Source organism: Schistocerca gregaria, chromosome 4 (genome assembly GCF_023897955.1).
Source record: "Schistocerca gregaria isolate iqSchGreg1 chromosome 4, iqSchGreg1.2, whole genome shotgun sequence".
In the NCBI taxonomy this organism is placed as follows: domain Eukaryota; kingdom Metazoa; phylum Arthropoda; class Insecta; order Orthoptera; family Acrididae; genus Schistocerca; species Schistocerca gregaria.
This window is the reverse complement of record NC_064923.1, coordinates 676,000,234-676,026,866: the sequence shown is the minus strand read 5'-3', so window position 1 is coordinate 676,026,866 and position 26,633 is coordinate 676,000,234. Positions and strand designations below refer to the sequence as shown.

The 26,633-nt window shown below is 37.1% G+C and overlaps 1 protein-coding gene across 1 annotated transcript in view; it reads right to left on the bottom strand.

Moving 5' to 3' along the window:
• LOC126266622 (centrosomal protein of 78 kDa-like) overlaps positions 1–26,633 on the bottom strand; it is a 234,705-nt gene that overhangs the window by 87,697 nt on the left and 120,375 nt on the right. The window contains exon 5 of the mRNA XM_049970973.1: positions 1,051–1,225. Coding sequence (XP_049826930.1) covers positions 1,051–1,225 — 175 coding nt within the window. The remainder of the gene's footprint in view (positions 1–1,050; positions 1,226–26,633) is intronic.

The following is a 26,633-nucleotide window of genomic DNA, read 5'->3' as shown; positions in this document are numbered from 1 at the left end:
GTGGGAGAGAGAATGTTTTCAAAGATTCAGAATTGGAGACATTGCTGAGTGAAGACTCATTTCAGACTCAAGATGAATTGGCACAATTAGTGAGAGTGACACAGCAAGCCATTTCAAAATGTCTCAAGGCTATGGGCATGATTCAGAAAGAAGGAACTTGGGTCCCGTGTGAGATGAAACCAAGAGACATTGAACCGCATTTGTGTGTTTTTGAACAGTTGCTTCAGAGGCAAAAACGAAAGGGATTTCTGCATCACATTGTGACTGGGGACAGAAAATGGGTTTATTATGATAACCCTAAACACAAAAAATCATGGAGATATCCCAGCCATGCTTCCACGTCAACGGCCAAACCGAATATTCACGGTTCCAAGATCATGCTCTGCATTTGGTGGGACTAGCTTGGCATCATGTACTATGAGATGTTAAAACCAAGTGAAAAAATCACAAGTGCTCATTATCAAATGAAATTAATGTGTTTGAGCAGAACATTAAAAGACAAATGGGTGCAATACAGTGAGAGGCATGATAAAGTGATTTTGCAGCACGACAATGCTCGACCCCACATTGCACAAGAGGTCACAATGTACTTGGAAACATTAAAATGGGAAGTCCTACCTTACCCGCCATATTCTCCAGACATTGATCCCTCTGACTATCACCTGTTTAGATCAATGGCGCATAGCTTGGCTGACCAACACTTCTGATCTCATGAAGAAGTCACAAATTGGATCGATCCGTGGATCGCTTCAACAGATGAACAATTTTTTTGACGCGGGATTGGTACACTGCCTGAAAGATGGGAGAAAGTAGTGGCCAGCTATGTAAAATACTTTAAATGATACATGTGTAACCAATTTATTTCATTAAAGCCTCAAATGTTGGGGGAAAAATGGCAGAAGCAAAGTTGTACACCTTGTAATACTGGCATGCATTTGGCTTGCAACAGGAAAAATCCATGTGCCAGATTCTAGATAATGAAACATATATTTTGTTACACTGAAGTCCACCTACAAGATGAGATATTCATTTTATATCATTAATTTTTACCTTTCAGCCAAAAATCATCCTTCAGGATCTCAATAAAATGAGCAATTCCTGCATCTCCCAATTCTTTGTTGTCATTCAATGTTATGCGCCTCACACCTCCCAGCATGGCACCATCAATTGCTCGATAGCGTAGGGACTGTACCCAAGATTCATTATACCTTTCCATCTGCTGATGCTAGAGGAGAAGAATGCCAATCTTTAATTTACAAAAACGTAAATCAGAATGCAAGTATTACCTGAAACAATATTTAAAAATGTAATTTTCTTTTATAAGGGGAATGGACACTGAGCCTTCAAATTATCCATGTATAGTTCAGATCCTCTAGACTTCATGTTACTTAAGTACACAGTGAATCCAATTAGGGCCCACTGTTCAGCAGTAAGCATAACTTGTTACAGACATTACAAAACAATCTCATTAAAACCCTTCACAGTTTGGTTTCACATCATCATTAAAAAAACTTAAACTCCAAAACTGAAAAATAACTGAAATGAAGCTTTATTGCACAAATAAATAGTGAAAGGTCCAAAATTAAAACTCAGTTTTCTTTTGTGTTTGAGGCAGGGTTGCATAACAGTGAAGTTCTCGTACAGTGATACGTATAATTACATAGAAATAAATTAAATAAAAATAAACTAATGAAAATAATATGGGAGTAACAAAATATCAAAATAGTTAAAATAAAAAGTTGACAAAAGCTATTCAAACACATAAAATGAACTATGAAACAAGTTTAAAACTTTTCAAAAGCAGCCTATGCAAACATATTTATATTACACTTGCAGATCAAGGAGATTTTCCTGAATGGACTGGACTGATTTCACTGGTGCAGCGATGAAGTAAACAAAGTATTTCTTAGCACAGATGTGTCTGTCTTTTCTAGAGTCCTCAAGATATTATGTGCTTCCACATCACAAACACTAAGTTCTTCAGTAATCAGATTGTGAAGGCATGACCAGAGTAAACAGAGGAGCCAATATTGTCCCTCTGCTTAGGTCAATCATTGTTAACTAGTATCTAATTATACTGCAGAAATTATGTGGTGTGAAAACTTGTTTTAAGAAAATAAATCTGTGGTACTCTCCAGCAACTTTTAACTAGTACTGGATCCTTGGAGTACAGAGTAGGGAATGGAATCTGAGATATAGCAACTGCTACTGCATTTGCTGCCATCAAGGTCCCAAATCACTTTGCTGTTCATAAGTAATTGTCAGTTCCATCAATGGGCAGTCAGCCTTGTAGAATGTTGTTGGTTGTGGATTAGGCAACAATCCATATCCTTGTTGCCTTTTCAGCAGGTACCACCAGATAGAGAATGGAGCCTCATTAGCCATAGCACAGAGACTTGTTACTGGGATGGTCCTAAACACAACTGTGATCAGTGTTACTCCTTCATGGTGGATACCATCTATGACTCCTACACAAAGGTCTTGCTGAACCTTCTACCTGACACACACACAATGTAATTATAAGTGCAAGAAAATCTTATCCAACTGGAGCAGATATTTTCTCTCTGTTCCCTAAGGCATGTGTCTAAGACATTTTAAAAACCTTAGTGCCATAAAGGATCTACATCTACATCTACATGACTACTCTGCAATTCACATTTAAGTGCTTGGCAGAGGGTTCATCGAACCACAATCATACTATCTCTCTACTATTCCACTCCCGAACAACGAGCGGGAAAAACGAACACCTAAACCTTTCTGTTCGAGCTCTGATTTCTCTTACTTTATTTTGATGATCATTCCTACCTATGTAGGTTGGGCTCAACAAAATATTTTTGCATTCGGAAGAGATAGTTGGTGACTGAAATTTCGTAAAAAGGTCTCGCCGCGATGAAAAACGTCTATGCTGTAATGACTTCCATCCCAACTCGTGTGTCATATCTGCCACACTCTCTCCCCTATAACATGATAATACAAAACGAGCTGCCCTTTTTTGCACCCTTTCGATGTCCTCCGTCAATCCCACCTGGTAAGGATCCCACACCGCACAGCAATATTCTAACAGAGGACGAACGAGTGTAGTGTAAGCTGTCTCTTCAGTGGACTTGTTGCATCTTCTAAGTGTCCTGCCAATGAAACGCAACCTTTGGCTCGCCTTCCCAACAATATTATCTATGTGGTCCTTCCAACTGAAGTTGTTCGTAATTTTAACACCCAGGTACTTAGTTGAATTGACAGCCTTGAGAATTGTACTATTTATCGAGTAATCGAATTCCAGCGGATTTCTTTTGGAACTCATGTGGATCATCTCACACTTTTATTTATTTAGCGTCAACTGCCACCTGACACACCATACAGCAATCTTTTCTAAATCACTTTGCAACTGATACTGGTCTTCGGATGACCTTACTTGACGGTAAATTACAGCATCATCTGCGAACAATCTAAGAGAACTGCTCAGATTGTCACCCAGGTCATTTATATAGATCAGGAACAGTAGAGGTCCCAGGACGCTTCCCTGGGGAACACCTGATATCACTTCAGTTTTACTCGATGATTTGCCGTCTATTACTATGAACTGCGACCTTCCTGACAGGAAATCACGAATCCAGTCGCACAACTGAGACGATACCCCATAGCTCCGCAGCTTGACTAGAAGTCGCTTGTGAGGAACGGTGTCAAAAGCTTTCCGGAAATCTAGAAATACGGAATCAACTTGAGATCCCCTGTCGATAGCGGCCATTACTTCGTGGGAATAAAGAGCTAGCTGCGTTGCACAAGAGCGACGTTTTCTGAAGCCATGCTGATTACGTGTCAATAGATCGTTCCCTTTGAGGTGATTCATAATGTTTGAATACCGTATATGCTCCAAAACCCTACTGCCGACCAACGTCAATGATATAGGTCTGTAGTTAAATGGATTACTCCTACTACCCTTCTTGAACACTGGTGCGACCTGCGCAATTTTCCAATCTGTAGGTACAGATCTATCGGTGAGCGAGCGGTTGTATATGAGTGCTAAGTAGGGAGCTATAGTAACAGCGTAATCTGAAAGGAACCTAATCGGTATACAATCTGGACGTGAAGACTTGCCCGTATCAAGCGATTTGAGTTGCTTCGCAACCCCTAAGGTATCTACTTCTAAGAAACTCATGCTAGCAGATGTTCGTGTTTCAAATTCTGGAATATTCCATTCGTTTTCCCTGGTGAAGAAATTTCGGAAAACTGCGTTCAATAACTCCGCTTTAGCGGAACAGTCATCGATAACAGTACCATCGGCACTGCGCAGCGAATGTATTGACTGAGTCTTGCCGCTTTTGTATGTATTGAAGATCCTTATGTGTGGTAACCACATGAGTTTACAATCAAGTATAATTTCCAGACATCTCACAATATATTTTACATTTGAACAAAGTCACTCATCACTACTGTGATGAATTGAAATCAATGTACACTACTTTCCATGCCTATAACTTGAAATCTCTATGCAGTACCCATCCCTCTAACCTCTTTCATTGAAGTTGCAGCGGACATGTTGCTGTTGCTGTTGCTGTTCAAAGGTTGGAGAAGCAGCGAAAAATGGCACAATCATCCACAGATAAGAACCACTGTGATGGCTTCTTCTTAAAATTATGTTACAAATGGTGATGGCAAAGACAGTGATATTCTTCCTTGTAGGACACTAATCTGTTCAAAATAATCTGGTCAAACCTGACTTTGTATCTAAAATACTGCCTATGAAGCACCATATAAAGATGGCTGAATCTCATTGGAAGTCCAACTGACCGAGTTATCTGAGGCCTTCTTAGGATTGAAATAAACACCTATGACGTGTTGCTTTCTCAGGAAAGCCTGTTGTAGCACTGCCTCCAGAAAAGTCAAGTTATGATTTGTGGAATCATATCTCCTGGATCCACAACTTAAGTGACAAATGAGCTGTAAGGATTTTAATATTAAATCTAGGGATTCATGTCAACCACTAGTTAGGTACCTAATTATTGTACCTATTCATGTATTTATATTTATGTATTGTTTATCTTTATATGTAACAATCCAGAAACATTCATAGAAAATCATTTCCAACACATCTGTGATCTGAGAAATGAAGATGATTTCTTGTTACCATCTCACAGACTAAAAGTCCACTTCCAGACTCCTCAATAAACTAAAAGTGAAAAACTTTCACAGTACAGGTTTGGTAAAATGTTATCCTTGTGCAAAAATGTTATTACTCAACAACAATACTTTTAAATGATGGCAAAGCTTTATTTGTTGAGAAGTGTAATAAAACTTGTACAGATGGTTGCAAAGTAAGATTTATTTTAGGTCTTTTTGAGACACAGTATGTGCCCTAATTATATAACTTATATTGGAAAGTCTCCTGTATATTAAATCAATGATTTATGTATGAATGTTATGAGGTATTAAAATTCTGATTCTGAATATCCATGCTTTACTGTCAGGCTCCAAGATCTTTTCCTCACAATCTTTGAGCACAAGACTGGCATATCCACTGGGCAAATATGACCCTTCCTTGGTTTTGAATTAAGAATAAGGATGAACTTCTCCACACATCAAGGATTTTGGGAAGGCTGAGGGGATTTCTTTTGCACTATCAGTCAGGTGCTATAGTTAGTAGCTGCAGGAAATTATATGGCCAAGTGCAGTCTCATGGGCGATAGTACTCTCAAACACAGCTTCCACTAAGGTAATTGGTTAGCTGAATTCAAAGTCTCAACTGTCCCTCTAGTTACAGCTTTGTGATGACACAAAGCTGAACTCTACTGGTAATAGCAGGCATTTCTGTGAAATGGTTCACCACTACTTGGGGTGTTTATCTTGGTCTGGTCTGACAAGTTCCACAGCACATTACCCCTGTAACAGGACATCACACACCTCACCCAAAAATCCTGTTGATGATCCCCCATACTGAAGCTGCCTTACTGGAATAATTCATATGTTCATGAATTCACGCCATGAACTCCTCCTGCTCTCATTTACAATGCAATGGCATTTTATTTTGTTATGCAAAAAGTGCAATGTTCTCTAGACTTGATCAGCAACTATTGCAGCATCACAAACCTCAACCTGATTGAAGTGGCACTCCTCAACCCACCAGAGGACCACTGATCTTCACAGATGTCATTAAAATTGATTGGATGCAAGCACTGACTTGATGAATCAAAATTGTAATGTAGTCCACATATTCCAGGATGCTCTGAAAATATTCAAAGACAATCAGTTGCCTGTACACTCTGCAGCTAGTCTTGCTGAGCATTGATTTCAGATATTGCCTTTTGTTTACTGTTCAATCGGTTAGGTGAATGCTCAACAGGAATTAGCAACTGGAGTGCAAATTGTCAACCCCTTTCCACATAATATGCCACTGGAGTGCAAATTGTCAACCCCTTTACACATAACAAATCAGCAAAGGTGGTGACTATATCAAGAGTTCAATGACAGAAAATGATACCCTAGTAATGTTGAAGTACACGTGGTGCCTCACGTTAAGCAGACATGTTTCTGAACATATGAAGCTGAGACATCCTGATCCCCAAAATGTTTAGGTGGTTCATTCACAGAGCATGTTCCTTGCAAAAGCAGAACGGGCAGTGAAATGGTGCAATAAGGTCTATAAATGCCTTGCTGTCTAAATGATCATTAGCAGGTAGGTACAGGAAAAATATTGCTACTGTGTGTGACACTTGCACTATTGCAACAACTGCTTTCAAAGTTAAATTGGTGTAAAGAGGTAGAAACAAGGCAGGGTACACTGTAATTAACCCTCTGCTTACTGAGGCCTTTCTATGGAGCCACCAAACACTCTATACAAGGGACGCATATGTCTTTGGAATTTGTCTCCTAGAGACAAATACACTGGCCTCATCAGTATTATGAGTTTCAGTTCTTCCACATGAATCTTGATCCCATCTTCGTTTCACTGAAATAGGAAACCATGTTAAGGGATTTTTCTCTTTCTCTTTATGGAATGGTAAGATAGGGGGATATGCTTGTAGACTGAGGGGGCCCCTTTGAGCTAACTTCATATTCCATCTGTTCCAAAAGTGTATTGTTATTTGAGCCATCAGACAAAATAAGTTTTCGATTTTCTTTGTTTTCTGCTTCTCCCTTTCTGGGATGTAGTTGGTTTGGCAAATGACAGTAACTTCCTGCACTTATACTTCTACTACATTTTTATGTTGTCATGAGAGTACCACACTAAACAACTATTGCTGCTTTTATCAGACTGCAAGGAAATTCAAGAGGAGCACATTAACAAATACAAGTGTTTATTCTAGTCTTTGTGACCTCTGTATTGTTAAGATTCACTTCAAGCAGTAAAGACTAAATATTATTCTGTATTTCTTCAGTTTATCAGTTTACCATAATGTAGAATGCAGCAACCTATTCTCCTTCTGATGAAATAACTGCTGAAAGACAATGGCTTACAACACTTTTTACTTTTCTCCAATAAATATACTGTCAGTTCTCATACACATTTTCTGTCTTTTCTTCAAACCATTACAGTAATCATAAATGAATCCTTCAAAACTGGTTGCTTCCCTGACTATCTGAAGCATGCCAAAATTTTACCAGTTCACAAGAAAGGTGATCTAGAAAACGTTGAGAACTACAGACCAATAGCCCTATTGTCATGCTTTCCCAAAGTGATAGAAACAATAATGAAAAACAGGATTTTGAGCTATCTAAGTAAATTCAACCACCTCTGCAATGACCAGCACTGTTTCAGGCCTGGTAAAGGTACAGAATCTGCAATAGCACAATTAACAAAAACAGTTTTAGAAGCACTAGATGAGAACAGCTATGTAACTGGCCTTTTCCTAGACCTGTCTAAGGCATTTGATACAGTTCACCACCAGAAGCTCTTGCATAAATTAGAGGCACTAGGAGTAAGGGGAGTGGTTCTCAAATGGCTTCATTCACATCTAGAAAACAGAGTACAGTCAGTAGAGATCACACGTCTCCAGTGGATCAAAGTACATTGAGAAACAAATATCTGATCCACAATATATCAATATTGGGGTCCCTCAAGGAAGTGTACTAGGCCCTGTATTATTTCTGCTGTACACAAATGATTTCCCGCAACATATCAGACATGGAGAGAAGATACTGTGTGTGGATGACAGCAACATAGTAATCACCAGTAAGACACCAGCACAAATGTCAGAAAATTCTACTGAAGTGTTGAGGGATGTTCACAGATGGTCTCAGGAAAACAAAATAACCTTCAACGTAAAGAAAACAAATACAATATGCTTTAGAATGAACAGAAAACAGAGTCCCTTGAATTTAAAACTGGATAACATCTCCATAGATGATGTACCTACAACAAAATTCTTAGGGTTGCGCATTGACAGCCAAATGAAGTGGAATGAACATGCTATGAAACTCGCAAAAAAGATATCCAAAACATGTTATGCACATAGAGTCGTCGTATCTGCATGCAGTAGTGAATGTTTGAGAACTGTATGCTTTAGATATGTTCATTCAGTAATCAGTTGTGGTATTATTTTCTGGGGAAACAGTGCCCAAAATTTACAAATGGTATTTAAAATGCACAAGAGAGCAGTAAGAATTATAACAAAGAGCAGTAAGCAGGCCCATTGGAGAGAACTTTTCAAAATGTTAGAAATTCTAACTGTTTCTTGTGAATTTATATTCCAAACCATAGTGTACATCAAGAAAAATATAGAAAATTATAGCACAAATAGCAGTTTTCATAACTATAGTACAAGAACAAGTCACTGTCTTCACCTAGACAGGAAGAATAAACATAAGCTTCTTGTATGAAGGTGTAAAACGGTATAATAGACTGCAGCAGAAAATAAAAGAAGCATATAACATGTACCACTTTAGAAAAATCTTAAATTGTTTTTGCACGAACACTGCTTTTACACTATAAGTGAATTACGTAGTACAAAATGATTGTAAATAGCTTATGTTTCACAATATTTTGATAAGGAGCAAAAATTATTGTAAATAACTTATGTGTCACAATGTTTAACTACATGTAACAACAAACTGTATAAATATATGAATGTACACAACTGACAACAACCAGTTTTAAAATGTCCACAGATGGCAAAATAAATAAACATATGAGAAGCACTTCAATCTTCACATCAAATTGAGAACATCACTTAATTTCATAATTAAGAAACCAAATTGACAGTTCCAAGTGGCATATAAGAAAGAACAATTAACTGATTTGTTTCACACAGAATACAGTTACAGTGCCCCCCCCCCCCCCTTCCACTTACTCTTGTACAAAATGCTACTCAACTGTAGCACTGTAGGCCAGTGATTCATGGAATGTGTGTATTGCAGTTGCATAGTTTCTCTTATGAAGTTACTGCAACATTGTCCCTTCTTTCATTGTCCCTTGTGCTAGTTTTTCACATGAAAATAATTAATTAATTCACACAGGAGCTGTGCTCTTCTAAATCACAATTTTTTATCATTTTTTCATTTGTATCATTCATTGGTAACGAATATAAAAGGATATACTTCACACTTACAGACTGACATGTCACACAGCATACTTCTCGTTTAGACAAATAATCTTGCGATATGTTCAGCTACTATACTTAACTCATACGTCAAATTATGTAAATAAGTAATGACTTTCACAATTGCAATCAATCCCTTATGTAAAGATCTCACATAAAAATAGATTATAAAGTTAATATTTTCCTTTCATGGATACAGTACTGGAATCCTTACTTTTCTTTGCTGGATGTCTTGCTATGTTCCTTTACACAACTACACACCAGTAACGTGTTTCTGTCTCTGCACACAATTTTTCTTAATAAGACTAATGTCAAACCTTAATTACAGTTAGTTACTTGTTCCCTATCTCAAATGTAGAATGCTGATCTTCTATGGTATAGAACAAGTTCTTAACGAGATATCTCTTTAAACTAAAGTTGAAAACACTTCTGCTATCTGTCAGGCATTTTAATTCCATCTGTATATTCTCAAAGAGTTTTAAAGCTGAATATTTCAGCTCTTTCTGAGCCAAAGTTATATTTAGTAAAGGATAATGCAGATCATTTTTCCTTCAGGTGTTGTGAATGTCTGTTTCACTTAAACTTAGAAGGATTGTTGATAGCAAATTTCGTAAGTGAATAAATGTACTGTGAGGCTGTGTTTAACATTCCCAGCTACTTAAAGAGAAGATGTACATTTATGAATTACGCACATAACTCTAATTACTTTCTTTTGTGCAATGAATACCTTTTACCTAAGTGAGGAGTTACCTCAAAACTTTAACCCATAAAACATCAATGAATGAAAATATCTTAACTTATTGACTTTTGTACCCCAAAAGTTGACAATAATTCTTACAGTAAAAGTAACAGAAACTAGATGTTTTAGCAGATGTACTATATGGTTTTTTCCAGTTTAAGTTTTCACCAACTTGCATACCTACGAATTTATAATTTTCTACACTGTTTATTATTTCTTGTTGTTGTTGTTGTTGTGGTCTTCAGTCCTGAGACTGGTTTGATGCAGCTCTCCATGCTACTCTATCCTGTGCAAGCCTCTTCATCTCCCAGTACCCACTGCAACCTACATCCTTCTGAATCTGCATAGTGTAGTCATCTCTTGGTCTCCCTCTACGATTTTTACCCTCCACGCTGCCCTCCAATACTAAATTGGTGATACCTTGATGCTCAGAACATGTCCTACCAACCGATCCCTTCTTCTGGTCAAGTTGTGCCACGAACTTCTCTTCTCCCCAATCCTACTCAATACTTCCTCATTAGTTATGTGATCTACCCATCTAATCTTCATCATTCTTCTGTAGCACCACATTTCGAAAGCTTCTATTCTCTTCTTGTCCAAACTATTTATCGTCCATGTTTCACTTCCATACATGGCTACACTCCATACAAATACTTTCAGAAACGACTTCCTGATACATAAATCTACAGGGTGTTTCAAAAATGACCAGTATATTTGAAACGGCAATAAAAACTAAATGAGCAGCGATAGAAATACACCCTTTGTTGCAATATGCTTGGGACAACTGTACATTTTCAGGCGGACAAACTTTCGAAATTACAGTAGTTACAATTTTCAGCAACAGATGGCGCTGCAAGTGATGTGAAAGATATAGAAGACAACGCAGTCTGTGGGTGCACCATTCTGTACGTCGTCTTTCTGCTGTAAGCGTGTGCTGTTCACAATGTGCAAGTGTGCTGTGGACAACATGGTTTATTCCTTAGAACAGAGGATTTTTCTGGTGTTGGAATTCCACCGCCTAGAACACAGTGTTGTTGCAACAAGACGAAGTTTTCAACGGAGGTTTAATGTAACCAAAGGACCGAAAAGCGATACAATAAAGGATCTGTTTGAAAAATTTCATCGGACTGGGAACGTGACGGATGAACGTGCTGGAAAGGTAGGGCGACCACGTATGGCAACCACAGAGGGCAACGCGCAGCTAGTGCAGCAGGTGATCCAACAGCGGCCTCGGGTTTCCGTTCGCCGTTTTACAGCTGCGGTCCAAATGACGCCAATGTCCACGTATTGTCTCATGCGCCAGAGTTTACACCTCTATCCATACAAAATTCAAACGCGGCAACCCCTCAGTGCTGCTACAATTGCTGCAAGAGAGACATTCACTAATGATATAGTGCACAGGATTGATGACGGCGATATGCATGTGGGCAGCATTTGGTTTACTGACGAAGCTTATTTTTACCTGGACGGCTTCGTCAATAAACAGAATTGGCGCATATGGGGAACCGAAAAGCCCCATGTTCCAGTCCCATCGTCCCTGCATCCTCAAAAAGTACTGGTCTGGGCCGCCATTTCTTCCAAAGGAATCATTGGCCCATTTTTCAGATCTGAAACGATTACTGCATCACGCTATATGGACATTCTTCGTGAATTTGTGGCAGTACAAACTGCCTCAGACGACACTGCGAACACCTCGTGGTTTATGCAAGATGGTGCCCGGCCACATCGCACGGCCGACGTCTTTAATTTCCTGAATGAATATTTTGATGATCGTGTGATTGCTTTGGGCTATCCGAAACATACAGGAGGTGGCGTGGATTGGCCTCCCTATTCGCCAGCCATGAACCCCTGTGACTTCTTTCTGTGGGGTCACTTGAAAGACCAGGTGTACCGCCAGAATCCAGAAACAATTGAACAGCTGAAGCAGTACATCTCATCTGCATGTGAAGCCATTCCTCCAGACACGTTGTCAAAGGTTTCTGCCTGAAAATGTACTGTTCTACCAAGCATATTGCAACAAACGGTGTATTTCTATCGCTGCTCGTTCAGTTTGTATTGCCGTTTCAAATATACCGGTCATTTTTGAAACACCCTGTATATTCGATGTTAACAAATTTCTCTTCTTCAGAAACGCTTTCCTTGCCATTGGCAGTCTACATTTTATATCCTCTCTACTTCTACCATCATCAGTTATTTTGCTCCCCAAATAACAAAACTCCTTTACTACTTTAAGTGTCTCATTTCCTAATCTAATTCCCTCAGCATCACCCAACGTAATTCAACTACATTCCATTATCCTCATTTTGCTTTTGTTGATGTCCATCTGACATCCTCCTTTCAAGACACTGTCCATTCTGTTCAACTGCTCTTCCAAGTCCTTTGTTGTCTCTGACAGAATTACAATGTCATCGGCGAACCTCAAAGTTTTTATTTCTTCTCCAAGGATTTTAATACCTACTCTGACCTTTCTTTTGTTTCCTTCACTGCTTGCTCAATATACAGATTGAATAACTTCGGGGAGAGGCTACAACCCTGTCTCACTCCCTTCCCAACCACTGCTTCCCTTTCATGCCCCTCGACTCTTATAACTGCCATCTGGTTTCTGTACAAATTGTAAATAGCCTTTCGCTCCCTGTATTTTACCGTAGCCACCTTCAGAATTTGAAAGAGAGTATTCCAGTCAACATTGTCAAAAGCTTTCTCTAAGTCTACAAATGCTAGAAACGTAGGTTTACCCTTCCTTAATCTAGCTTCTAAGATAAGTCGTACGGTCAGTATTGCCTCACATGTGCCAACATTTCTACGGAATCCAAACTGATCTTCCCCGAGGTCGGATTCTACTAGTTTTTCCATTCGTCTGTAAAGAATTTGCGTTAGTATTTTGCAGCTGTGACTTATTAAACTGACAGTTCGGTAATTTTCACATCTGTCAACACCTGCTTTCTTTGGGATTGGAATTATTATATTCTTCCTGAAGTCTGAGGGTATTTCACCTGTCTCATACATATTGCTCACCAGATGGTAGAGTTTTGTCAGGACTGGCTCTCCCAAGGCCGTCAGTAGTTCCAATGGAATGTTGTCTACTCCGGGGGCCTTGTTTCGACTCAGGTCTTTCAGTGCTGTGTCAAACTGTTCACGCAGTATCGTATCTCCCATTTCATCTTCATCTACTTCCTCTTCTATTTCCATAATATTGTCCTCAAGTACATCGCCCTTGTATAGACCCTCTATATACTCCTTCCACCTTTCTGCTTTCCCTTCTTTGCTTAGAACTGGGTTTCCATCTGTGCTCTTGATGTTCGTACAAGTGGTTCTCTTATCTTCAATGTTGTTATACTAGGTTAATAGGAGATGGCATATTTTTGACAATGGATGACTTCCATTTTTTTCTGAAGTGTAAAGTTAGTCCATTTGTACTAAACCATTCACTAACTTTCATAAAAACATCGTTTACTATTTTCTCTGTTGATGCTCCTTTTCCCAGCTTCCCAACACCACTTGTATCATCTGTAAATTGAGTAATTCTGTCTCCTGATTCCAATTACATGGCACATCATTAACATAAAGCAAGAACAGTAGCGGTTCTATAATTGTAATTTCTTCTCACACAGATGATGTGGTGTCCCTCTTTGTATTACCTGAACAGCCTAGTGAAACTTTCTGCGTTCTGTTTCTGAAATAAGAACCAAACCAAGCATTTGCTGAGCTATGTATTACACAAAAACTTAACTTTTCTAATACAATATTGTGACTACCACAATCAAAAGCCTTCAATAAGTCACAGAAGATTCCAACCAGTAGTATTTTAACGTTAAAAGATTTTATTATTTGCTCATAAGTGTATAAATAGCCAATTCAGTTGACTGTTCCTTTTGAAATTCAAACAGTGATTGGCTAAATATCCTTTTACTAAATGGCTGGGAGACAAACCTGAAGTACATTACCTTCTATAAACTTTCAAAATAATGTAAGGAATAACGATGGGTGATAGTTATTGAAATCTATGGAGCTACACTTTTTACAGACTCCTAACAATGGCATTTTTTCAGTCTTTTTGAAAAATCACTCTGAGTAAAAGATGCATTAAATACATGACTAATAGTATTACATACTATAAGCCACAACTAAGTAATGTCTTATTGGAGATATTATCTGCTTTGTATCAGGAGAAAGAAAACTGGCACTCTACGGATCGGAGTGTGAAATGTCAGATCCCTTAATCGGGCAGGTAGGTCAGAAAATTTAAAAAGGGAAATGGATAGGTTACAGCTAGATATAGCGGGAATTAGTGAAGTTTGGTGGCAAGATGAACAAGACTTCTGGTCAGGTGAATACAGGGTTATAAATACAGAATCAAATAGGGGTAATGCAGGAGTAGATGTAGTAATTAATTAAAAAAAAATAGTAGCTGGATAAGCTACTACGAACAGAATAGTGAATGCATTATTGTAGTGAAGATAGACACAAAGCCCATGCCTACCACAGTAGTTCAAGTTTATATGCCAACTAGCTCCGCAGATGATGAAGAGATGGAAGAAATGTATGATGAAATAAAACAAATTATTCAGATAGTGAAGGAAGGCGAAAATTTAATAGTCATGGGGGACTGGAATTCAATAGTAGGAAAAGGAAGAGAAGGAAAAGTAGTAGGTGAATATGGTATGGGGGTAAGGAATGAAACAGGAAGCTGCCCGGTAGAATTTTGCACAGAAGATAACTTGGTTTAAGAATCATGAAAGAAGATTGTGTATGTGGAAGAGGCCTGGAGACGCTGGAAGGTTTCCGATTGATTATGTAATGGTAAAACAGATATTTAGGAACCAAGTTTTAAATTGTAAGGTATTTCCAGGGGCAGATGTGGACTCTTACCACAATCTATTGGTTATGAACTATAGATTAAAACTGAAGAAACTTCAAAAAGGTGGGAATTTAAGGAGATGAGACCTGGATAAACTGAAAGAACCAGAGGTTGCACTCAGTTTCAGGGAGAGCATAAGGGAACGATCGACAGGAATGGGGGAAAGAAATACAGTAGAAGAAGAATGGGTAGCTTTGAGAGATGAAATATTGAAGGCAGCAGAGGATCTAGTAGTGGGAGGTGGTGGGTTAATAATAATAATAATAATAATAATAATAATAATAATAATAATAATAATGGAATAGTGAAATGGAGTAACACAGACCTAGAAGCACTCAATACACTTACACGGTCACAATGCCACAAATATAGAATACATCACATACATTCAGCAACAGAAAGATTCACATTAAGCAGAATGAAGGAGGAAGGGGATTTATTGACATAAAAAACCTACATTATGGACAGGTAGACAATTTAAGAAAATTCTTTATAGAACAAGCAGAAATTAGCAAAATACACAAAGCAATCACTCATATAAATACATCAGCTACACCTTTGCAATTTCATAACCAGTTCTACAACCCTTTAGATCACATAAGATCAACAGATATGAAGAAAGTAATTTGGAAAAAGAAAACACTACATGGTAAGCACCCGTATCATCTAACACAGCCACACATCAATTAAGACGCATCCAACACATGGTTAAGAAAAGGCAATATATACAGTGAGACTGAAGGATTCATGATTGCAATACAGGATCAAACAATAAACACCAGATATTACAGCAAGCATATTATTAAAGATCCCAGTACCACAACAGATAAATGTAGACTTTGCAAACAACAAATAGAAATAGTAAATCACATTGCAAGCGGATGTACAATAACAGCAAATACAGAATACCCCAGAAGACATTTATTTATTTATTTATTTATTTATTTGTCCATATAAATCTCATTTTAAGTACATATATTGTACACAGGATAGTGGACAGAAAACCTTTTTTTGCTATTGGATTTTCAAATTTCAAACATAAATTTTATAATTTTTTATGACAAATTGTATCTATACAGTTAATAATTACAAATTTTTGAAATACTGTATGTTTATAACTTATTTCTACAATTAAAGATACAAATTACATTTTTTATATTAAAAAGAAAGATTCCAAGACTTACCAAGCGGGAAAGCGCCGGCAGACAGGCACAATGAACAAAACACACAAACACACACACAGAATTACTAGCTTTCACAACCGATGGTTGCTTCTTCAGGAAGGAGAGGGAAAGACGAAAGGATGTGGGTTTTAAGGGAGAGGGTAAGGAGTCATTCCAATCCCGGGAGCGGAAAGACTTCCCTTAGGGGGGAAAAAAGGACAGGTGTACACTCACGCACACACACACACACACACACACACACACACACACACACACACACACACACACACACACACATATCCATCCGCACATACACAGACACAAGCAGACATTTCTTTCTAAATTACATTTTTTCTTGCATAAGATACAGTGAGTTTGAATAGTAGCAGTTTTTCAGAAGATATGCTGTCACAGACTTTTTACAGCTTTGTAGTTCAGTAAGAGATTTTATATGTCTTGGTAATCTGTTGTAAAGTTTTGTTCCTGCATGATATACACCTTTTTAGCATAATGTGGTGTTACAATGATTGACATGTATGTCACTGTCTGACCTGGTACTGTAATCATGGACACTTTTGTTTTGAGGAAAAAGGTTTTCTTTTCTCAGTATGCTTTTTTTGACATGCATGACTACTTCCAGTATATAAATGCAGGGAAGGGGTAGGATCTTTAGATCTTTAAAGAAAGGTTTGCATGATTTTCTGCTGCTCACTTGTTTCATTATTCTTATAATTGCCTTTTGTTTCCTGAAAACTGTTATGGCCTGATGTACATTTCCCCAGAAAATGATACCGTACTTCAGTATTGAATGTACACGAGCAAAGTATACAGCCCTAACTGTTTCTGCACTAGTACTGTTGCAGAGAATTCTTACCACATAGCTCATTTTTGCTAGTTTTGAATTTAGGGCTGTGGTATGAGTGTTCGATTTAAAATTTTCCTGGATATGAATCCCAAGAACTTTAGTTTCATTGACAGAACTAATGTTTTGGTTGTCTATACATATTACAGGTCGTGCCGGTTTTTTTCTTTTATTATTATTTTTTATTTTTATCGGTGTGGAAATTCATGTGTAGTGTTTTTTGGGGCTTAACTGTTAGCCTGTTTCTGGTAAACCATTCAGACACTCCTTTTGTAATATCTTTTGCAGATGCAGTAAGATTTTCTTCATTATTCGCTTCTATCAGCAGACTGGTGTCATCTGCAAACAGTACTGATTCAAAATCCCTAACGTGTGATGGGAAATCATTAATGTAGACCAAAATGTAGCAAAAATAATACATCAACAACTTGCCATACAACATAAACTAATAAAACAACATGTTCCCACATACAAGTATGCACCACAAAATGTACTGGAGAATGTGAATACAAATTATACTGGAACAGAACCATTATAACAGATGAAACAACACCACATAACAAACCTGACTTCATACTCACCAATAAAAAGAAGAAATTAACACAACTAATCGAAATATCCATACCCAATGCAACAAATATACAGAAGAAAACAGGAGAAAAAATTGAAAAATACATCCAACTGGCTGAGGAAGTCAAGGACATGTGGCATCAGGATAAAGTTGACATTATACCAATTATACTATCAACAGCAGGAGTAATACCACACAATATCCACCAGTACATCAACACAATACAGCTACATCCAAACGTATATATACAACTACAGAAATCTGTAATTATTGATACATGTTCAATTACCCAAAAGTTCCTAAATGCAATGTAACATATACCATACAGTTAAAAGGAAGTCACGCTTGATCAAGGTCCACATCACTTTCCATGTTTAACCAGACATAACGTCTGAGAAAGGAAAGAAATAATAATAATAATATATAATCATATTATCAGCCATAAGCAATAGGGGAAAACAATTGAAATTTTAGAATATTTTTGAATTACTGTAAATATTGGAATATTGTTCACCATCTTTTATGAGAGCCTGGAAACTATTTCTGCGGTCAGCCAGAAAGCGATGGAGAACATACTGACCATAGTTCATAGTCTGCAAGTCCACATTCTTGTCCAGCCCACTGAAAGAATGTTTCTATTCTCTTTTGCTCAGTGGGCTCAGGACTATGATATAAATCAAGAATTAAGGTTCTAATTGATAGATATATTTAAAGTTTCACACACTCTACATCGTAATATTCACTACGTTAATACTGACAATAAATCTCTCTATCCTAAACAGCACTATGAGCAGTTCAGAGGCGACCTCTCTTGTAAGTTCTTACTAAATTGCCTTTCGCCCTGACTTCTGATAATCAAAATAATTGCTCGCCACAAAAGTGGAAAATAACTGTCACCACCTGCCACGCGGATTTGTTAGCATTACGGGTGGCACACTAACAGTTACTTGTGTGAAATCTAAGCAATCCAGGATGGTGTACAGTCCTCATGAGTTCACTTTGTATTATTACTGAAAATAAACGTTTAGTTACAGCCTGTCTCTGACATCATCTGAGGCAGCGAGCACTCCAGTGTTTGACTGACAAGGGTCGTACACTGGCTGAGTGTGAAGTAAAACCTAGTCTTGCATCTTGAGCCCACGGTAACAGCTTCTAAACGGCCGCTTTCTTGGACACATAATATTTCATAACACTGTTGCATATTAATTTAGATACTTCATCATTTTTGTATGCATGTAGTTAAGTTGGTTAAAATCACAGAAAAAGTTTTAGCTCATCTGCATTTAAACTTTGCCGTCTAAAATTTTCAGAACAGAACTGACAGTAGAAACTTACCTCTGCACTACAACTTTAAGAGACCTTGTATTTGTTATTATTTTCATCCAGGCCTTGAAAGTTGTTGTAGCTCTATTATTTAATACGTTTCATCATGAGCTGTAACCAAAACTTTCTAGCATTACTGTAACAGATACTTAATCACTGCAAACAAAGACGTTTTAGTTCCAAATTTAGTTTTCTGCAAATTACTCAAAAACTATTACAGGTAGCTCAGTGGGGTTACATAATTAATATTTTAATGTTGAACTGAAGCTTCATACAAATTTTCATATTTCTAAGTCTAATATTTAGTGTCTTCAATTTTTCTCAAAAATGCAGATTCTGACCAAAATATTTGTTTAACCACACTGACACTTGGTATCAGCTAATTTTGACATACATCTGCACCTTATGACCAATTTTTAGGTTTCTAGCTTTATTATTTAGTGCCATTTATTTTTTTCTTAAAACAATAAATTTAGGGAAAAATACTGACCTGAGCATTCTGGGATTTAATATACTAAAGCACATCCTAACAAAGTTTGGAAAAGCAACTTTAACTTTTAATTCCATTCTTAAATAATGGTGCAATACTTGTGTACTACGCACAGATGAGTTGTGGTAACATGGCACTACTAACAGTGAACTGAGGTAAGTCCCGGCACACTCGCTCGCATCTGTATCTCTCAAAAGATACAGTGCTTGTTTCACTACAGAAGGTAAAAAGACGAGGGCTAGTAGAAATCCATGGGTAACAGAAGAGGTACTGAATTTAATTGATGAAAGGAGAAAATTTAAAAATTCAGTAAATGAAGCAAACAAAAAGGAATACAAACATCTAAAAAATGAGATCGACAGGAAGTGCAAAATGGCTAAGCAGGAATGACTACAGGATAAGTGTAAGGATGTAGAAGCATATATTACCAGGAGTAAGATAGACACTGCCTACAGGCAAATTAAAGAGACCTTTAGAGAGAAGATAACCACTTGTATGAATATCAAGAGCTCACATAGAAAACCAGTTCTAAGCAAAGAAGGGAAGGCAGAAAGGCGGAAGGAGTATATAGATGGTCTATACAAGGGCGACGTACTTGAGAGCTATATTATGGAGATGGAAGAGGATGTAGATGAAGATGAAATGGGAGATACGATACTGCGTGAAGAGTTTGACAGAGCACTGAAAGACCTGAGTCAAAATAAGCCCCTGGGAGTAGACAACATTCTATTAGAATTACTGACGGCCTTGGGAGAGCCAATCCTAACAAAAATCTACCATCTGGTGAGTAAGATGTATGAGACAGGGGAAATACCCTCAGACTTCAAGAAGAATGTAATAATTCAAATTCCAAAGAAAGCAGGTGTTGACAGGTGTGAAAATGACCAAACTATCAGTTTAATAAGCCACGGTTGCAAAATACTAGCACAAATCCTTTACAGACAAATGGAAAAACTGGAAGTCGATCTCAGGGAAGATCAGTTTGGATTCCATAGAAATGTTGGAACATGCAGGGCAATACTGTCCCTACAACTTATCTTAGAAGATAGATTAACAAAAGGCAAAGCTACATATCTAGCATTTGTAAACTTAGAGAAAGTTTTTGATATTTATTTATTTATTTATTTATTTCATGTTCCGGTGATCCATGTTGTGAATACATCACAGGATATGGAACATGTCAGTTTTACAAACTTTTTATGGTATTTTGTAAATATTGCTATTATTCATATTAAAATTATATGGCTTAGATTAACATTACAAATTAAAATCACAAAAAAATAAATGTTACAAAGTTAAGTATTACAGACTCTATACACGTTCATACAGTAAATATACTACTGAAAACTTAAGATGTTCACAAGTAATAGATATACAGGATAACAAATGAAGAGTGGGAAATGTATCTGAGACTTATCCGTACAGGTACTAGGGTACTATTCATCGTGGTTCAGGATCTCTTCTATAGTATAAAGTGACCCTTGCAATAGGAACTGCCTTAAGCTTTTCTTAAACGAGAACTCATCATCTACTAAACACTTAATTTGTGAATGGAGGACATTAAAAATCTTACAACCACTGAAGTGGACCCCTTCTGTACCTTACTCAGGTTTGCATGCTCATAGTGGATATCATCTTTTCTTCTAGTATCATGATTATGATAACCACTATTAGGTTTGAAGAGGGGCTTTTATTTTCCTTATGAAACACATCAAGGAGAATATATATTGTGCAATGGATGTGAAGATTTGAAGTTCTTTAAAAAGATTTCTGCATGTGGCTCTAGGGTGGGCTCCACTCATGATTCTTATGGCTCTTTTCTGTGCAGATAGCACTTTCCTAGCAAGTGGCTGATTTCCCCAGAATATGATTCCATATGCCATAATGGCATGAAAATAACCATAATAAGCTGATTTACTGGTTTCCGTATTTCTGTAAGAGCAGATAATGCGTAAAGCATAAGTTGCCGAATTCAGCCTTTTGCAGAGATCCAAGATGTGGTTTGACCAGTTTAGTTCGCTATCTATATGTAAGCCAAGGTACTTTGTACTATCGACCTTAGCTATCTGCATGTCACCTAGTTTTTGTTCTTGTTCATCTTCTTTAGAGACTGTCTGAAACTGGACATAGTTTATTTTACTGTGATTAATAGAAAGACCATTTACATTAAACCAGTTCACAATATCACTAAAAACCTTATTAACTGTCACCTCAAGTTCATCCACTGAGTTATCAACCAGTAGCGTAGTGTCATCAGCAAAGATGGTGAATTTACAAAAATCTGTACATAGAGGAAGATCATTAATAAAAATAACAAAAAGTAGGAGGCCCAGAATGGAGCTTTGAGGCACTCCACAGGTGATTGTTCCCCATTCTGATGATGCTGATGCACCTTCTTGACTATCCAGTACAACTTTCTGTTTTCTGTTTGAAATGTTGAGTGGAATACTCTGTTTCAAATTCTGAAGGTGGCAGGGATCAAATACAAGGAACAAAAGGCTATTTACAATTTGTATAGAAACCAGATGGTAGTTATAAGAGTAGAGGGGCATGAAAGGGAAGCAGGGATTAAGAAAGGAGTGAGACAGGGTTGTAGCCTACCTCTGATGTTATTAAATCTGTGTATTGAGCAGGCAGTAAAGGAAACAACAAAATCATTTGGAGTAGGAATTAAAATCGATGGAGAAGAAATAAAAACTTTGAGGTTTGCCGACAACATTTTAATTCTGCCCGAGACAGCAAAGGACCTGGAAGAGCAGTTGAACGAGAGGCTTTAATATCAACAAAAACAAAACAAGGATAATTGAATGTAATCGAATTAAATCAAGTTATGTTGAGGGAACTTAAAGTAGACGAGTTTTGCTATTTTGGGAGCAAAATAGATAATGAGGATGAATGTAGGGAGGATATAAAATGTAGCAAAATTATGGCAAGGAAAGCATTTCTGAAGAAGAGAAATTGATTTTATTTTCGCGTCTGATCTGCCAACTTCAGACAATATGTGCATACTCCACAATTTTTTAAAAATTTTGAATATGTTGTAGTAGTATTTACAGCATGGAACTATTTCTGCCTCATTGCTCACTCTGGCTGTTTGATAAGTCTTTCTTTCGATACAAAGAGACTGTGATATCTGTAGTGATCCCAGATTTCTTTAATGACTTCTCATTGCTACATTTAACCGTCTTTTTAGGAAAACTATTTACAAAAAGGGATATAAGCTCTTTAAGAAATATGTTGACTTTAGAGGTAACATTAAACTTATTATCAATTTAAGTCCAGTCAACATTTTTAAAGCTTTCTTTGAAATTTTCAGTAGTTTTGTTATTAGTCAGACTTGTTGTTTTCTTTGAGTGTTTCTGATGTATACACGGAGATAAGGTGCCTAATGTGATTAACTAAGCACCATGACCTGATAATTCGTTTTCCACCAGATAGACATATCTCTCTTTAACTTCTGATTGCTGAATGAATACGCTATTATGTGGGCATCACAGGTATGAAAAATTATGGCTGATACCAAATTATAAGTGGCTAAAAGCACATCTAGATCACTTTTCCTGTCAGATTCCTTCACGAAATTCACATTAAAATTACCATAAATTAATAATTCCTTCCTTCTGTCTGACAAAGAGTGCAATAACTAATCAAATTTTTCATGAAGAATTACACAGTATACTGTAGTAATCACATATATTAAATTTCTCATTTGTAGCTCAAAGGCAAACGCTTTTATGTCCTGATCAATATAAAATTTACTTATTTCTACATTTTTTGCAATTATATCCCTTTCTTATGAATGTACAACAACTCATTTAATTTCTAGCCCAAAGTATGGTGCATCTGACACAGGTACACAAACTGTGGTACTGATTCTGAATACAATACCAGCATCAGTTGCACTTCACTTTTATTTTACAAACCATGACTGGTCTGAGTGTCCAAGGCAATTATTCAGTTGCATCTACTTAGTATAAAGAAACAAATTGCAATGGTATTACGGAAATAGAGAATAATGTAGCAACAGGTGTCATACACAGAAAGTATAACATCACACACAGAAAGTAATATGATAGAAGTTGCAAAGCAACTCATAATGAACTTCATAGAAGGAACAGAATGAAAAATAATATTGTGTAAATTAGTTTACTATTAAAAATAGGTATATGTTCCACAGACTAAATAATGTTGAAAAATAATTTGTCAGTATACTTCACAAAAACAGCATAATAAATACTGTATAAACTCATTTAAACAACTAAGAAGCTGATATTTATAACATGAACTTACACAACAGATATCTTGAGAACACCCAGAATGATTGGTGAGACAGGAAAGGAAGTGGCACTTAAAGGGCAAATGAGCAAATAACAGGCAGAACATGTAGAGTGCAGGGAAGTAATCAGAGATAGGCAAGTGATGAAATGAAGCCCTGTGAAATACTTTAAAACTAAAATAAGATACAGAACAACATCAATATCCAAAAGATTGACCTAAATAATAACAAAAAACGTAAATTGCAACTGCTTCAAGCATTTTATTCAGAACTTCTCCTTTATCCATACTGGTTCTATGTGAAAATGCAGCCAACTTATAATCACTAACATTAAGACTATCTATCTCTACGGTTACATAGTGTTCAGGCAAAGAAATGACACCAATCTCTTTTCATATGCTAAGATTTTGCAAACAAATTTAGTTAACAGAAAGCCATTTATTGTAAAACTTATATTAAGTTACCAAAATCTTGTTAATTTTGCTTTTAGGAAGGCATATAATTATATTTTAACATAGCATCACTAATCATCTTCTCAGTCAAGCATCTTATCTAGTCATTGTTAACATACTCAAACTGAAATTCTGCTGCAGTTCACAATAAAATAACATTAGATATTTTTGTAAAAAAAATTATTGGCATGGTATGATGTATTACAGTGTGGTTAAGGAAACATTTCTCTCAGCGAACTCACAATCATGGGGGGAAAAAAAGGGGGGGGGGGGGGCAGGAGATTATCGCAATGAGGAACATTGAATTTGGAAAGAGGGGATTATAAAACCATTGGCCAAAAGAGTGAAGTAATAAAGAAAGAAAAAGACAAAAATTGTTGAGATCAAAGAAGAAAAAATTACAGCCTCAAAACACAAACATCCTTCCCACCAACAAGCTCAAGAACCCTCTCTAAGGGGAGGGGGCAGTGGTGGGGGCAGGGGGGTTGGTACTTCACTAGTAGGGCACAGGACAGAGATGATTGTCAATTGTACAAAATGGACACTACCCGCTTCACCCTGAAAGGTCCAGAAAAGTGATCTCAACACCCTGCTCTTCCAGGCCAGTGTCTCAGAGAGACTGCTTCTGATAAAGTTAAAAAAGTATGAAGCCTGTAATGGATGTCTTTCTTGTGCTCATTTACTTGAGGCTTCACTGTGTACTGATCAACCTACAGATATGGGTAGTTGCCTCAAATTGTTAGTTAGCTCAAATTGTGATATGTGAGTGTGTTGCTGTTTTTGAAGTACAAAATTTTAATAATAGAGTGACTTAAACTCCATGTCTGGTGGAGCTATTTGCAAAGAACAGCATAAAGTCAATTTCATGGAAAGGAATAAGGATGTATTTAAAAATATTATATCGCACAAGTAATGAAGATAAATGTAATTGTATTAAAAGGGCTTCATTGCAATCTTCAGTCTGGCATTGGTAGCACAAAGCTTAAAGCTGACTGATGAGAGGAATAGTTGATACATTTTTTTAAAAATATGTTGAAACGTAAATAAAGATCAATGTAATTGTATTAAAAAGAATTTCTTGTAGCCTTCAAGCTGGCCATAGTAGCAAAACTGCACATGAAGAATAATGGGGGAGCTTCCTGAAAAGGTATGAAGAATAACAGGAAAGCTTCTTGAAGGCATGTAAAGAATAACAGGGAAACTTCCTAGAGATGTGTGAATAACAACAGGAAAGCTTTCTAAAGACTTCCTAACAGTAACAGGAAAGGTTCCTCAATGCATATGAAGAATAATGGGAAATTTTCTTAAAATCATGTGAATAACAAGGGGAATGGTGTGATTGGAACAAGACACATCAAGCATGAAGATATCACTATTATTAATAAACTAAATAATGAATCAGTGGGGAACGAAGTGGGGTACTTAAATACTGAGGAATGATGAGACTCATTTGAAGTTTGCTGCAGATGTGGATACTGTGATGGGAATACCAGAATAGGCTGTTCAGCTGAAGAGGAGGGGGCATCTCTAAAAAGGGCAGTCACACATGTTGGACAGACAAGCATAAGTAAAAGGAAAGTAACTGGTAAAAACCTTATCAATGAAAGGAGGGTGTACAAAAATATTCAGAACAGGACAGGATTGCAGCAATATAAATCTTTTATAAATGAAATAAATAGGAAGCTCAGAGCAGCCAAGGTGAAATGAATGTGGTAAAAATTTTAAGGAACTGAAAAAGAAATTGTTGGAAGTTCTGGCTAAGCATATAGAAAAGTCAAAACAGCCTTCAGTGAAATTAAAAGCAAGGGTTGTAAAATTATGAGTGCAGTAGGAAATCCACTGATAAACACAGAGAAGAGAGTAGATATTGGGAAAGAGTACACTGAAGGCATCTCTGAGGGGAGGACTTGTCTGATTATGAGAGAAGAAGAAATTGGAGTCAATATGGCAGACATAGGGGATGCAGTATTGGAGTCAGAATTTAAAAGAGTTCTGGAAGAATTTCTAAAATCACACAACTACTCAGATTGATGTGTAGAATCTGTGTGACTGGCAATGTACCATCAGACTCTCAGGAAAGCAAGGGCAGAAATGTGTGAGAACTAAGGCACAATCAGCTTAACAGCTCATGAGTCCAAGTTACTCATAAGAATAATATGGAAAAGGAAATTGAGGATCTGTTAGGCGATGATCAGTTTGGCTTTAGTGAACGTAAAAGTGCCAGAGAGGTAGTTCTGATGTTGCACTTGTTAATGGAAGCGACACCAAAGAAAAATCATAACACAGTTACAGCAAACACAGGACTAGAAAGAGCATTCAACAATATGAAACAGTGTCAGTTGTTCAACATTCTTGGAAAAATAGAATAC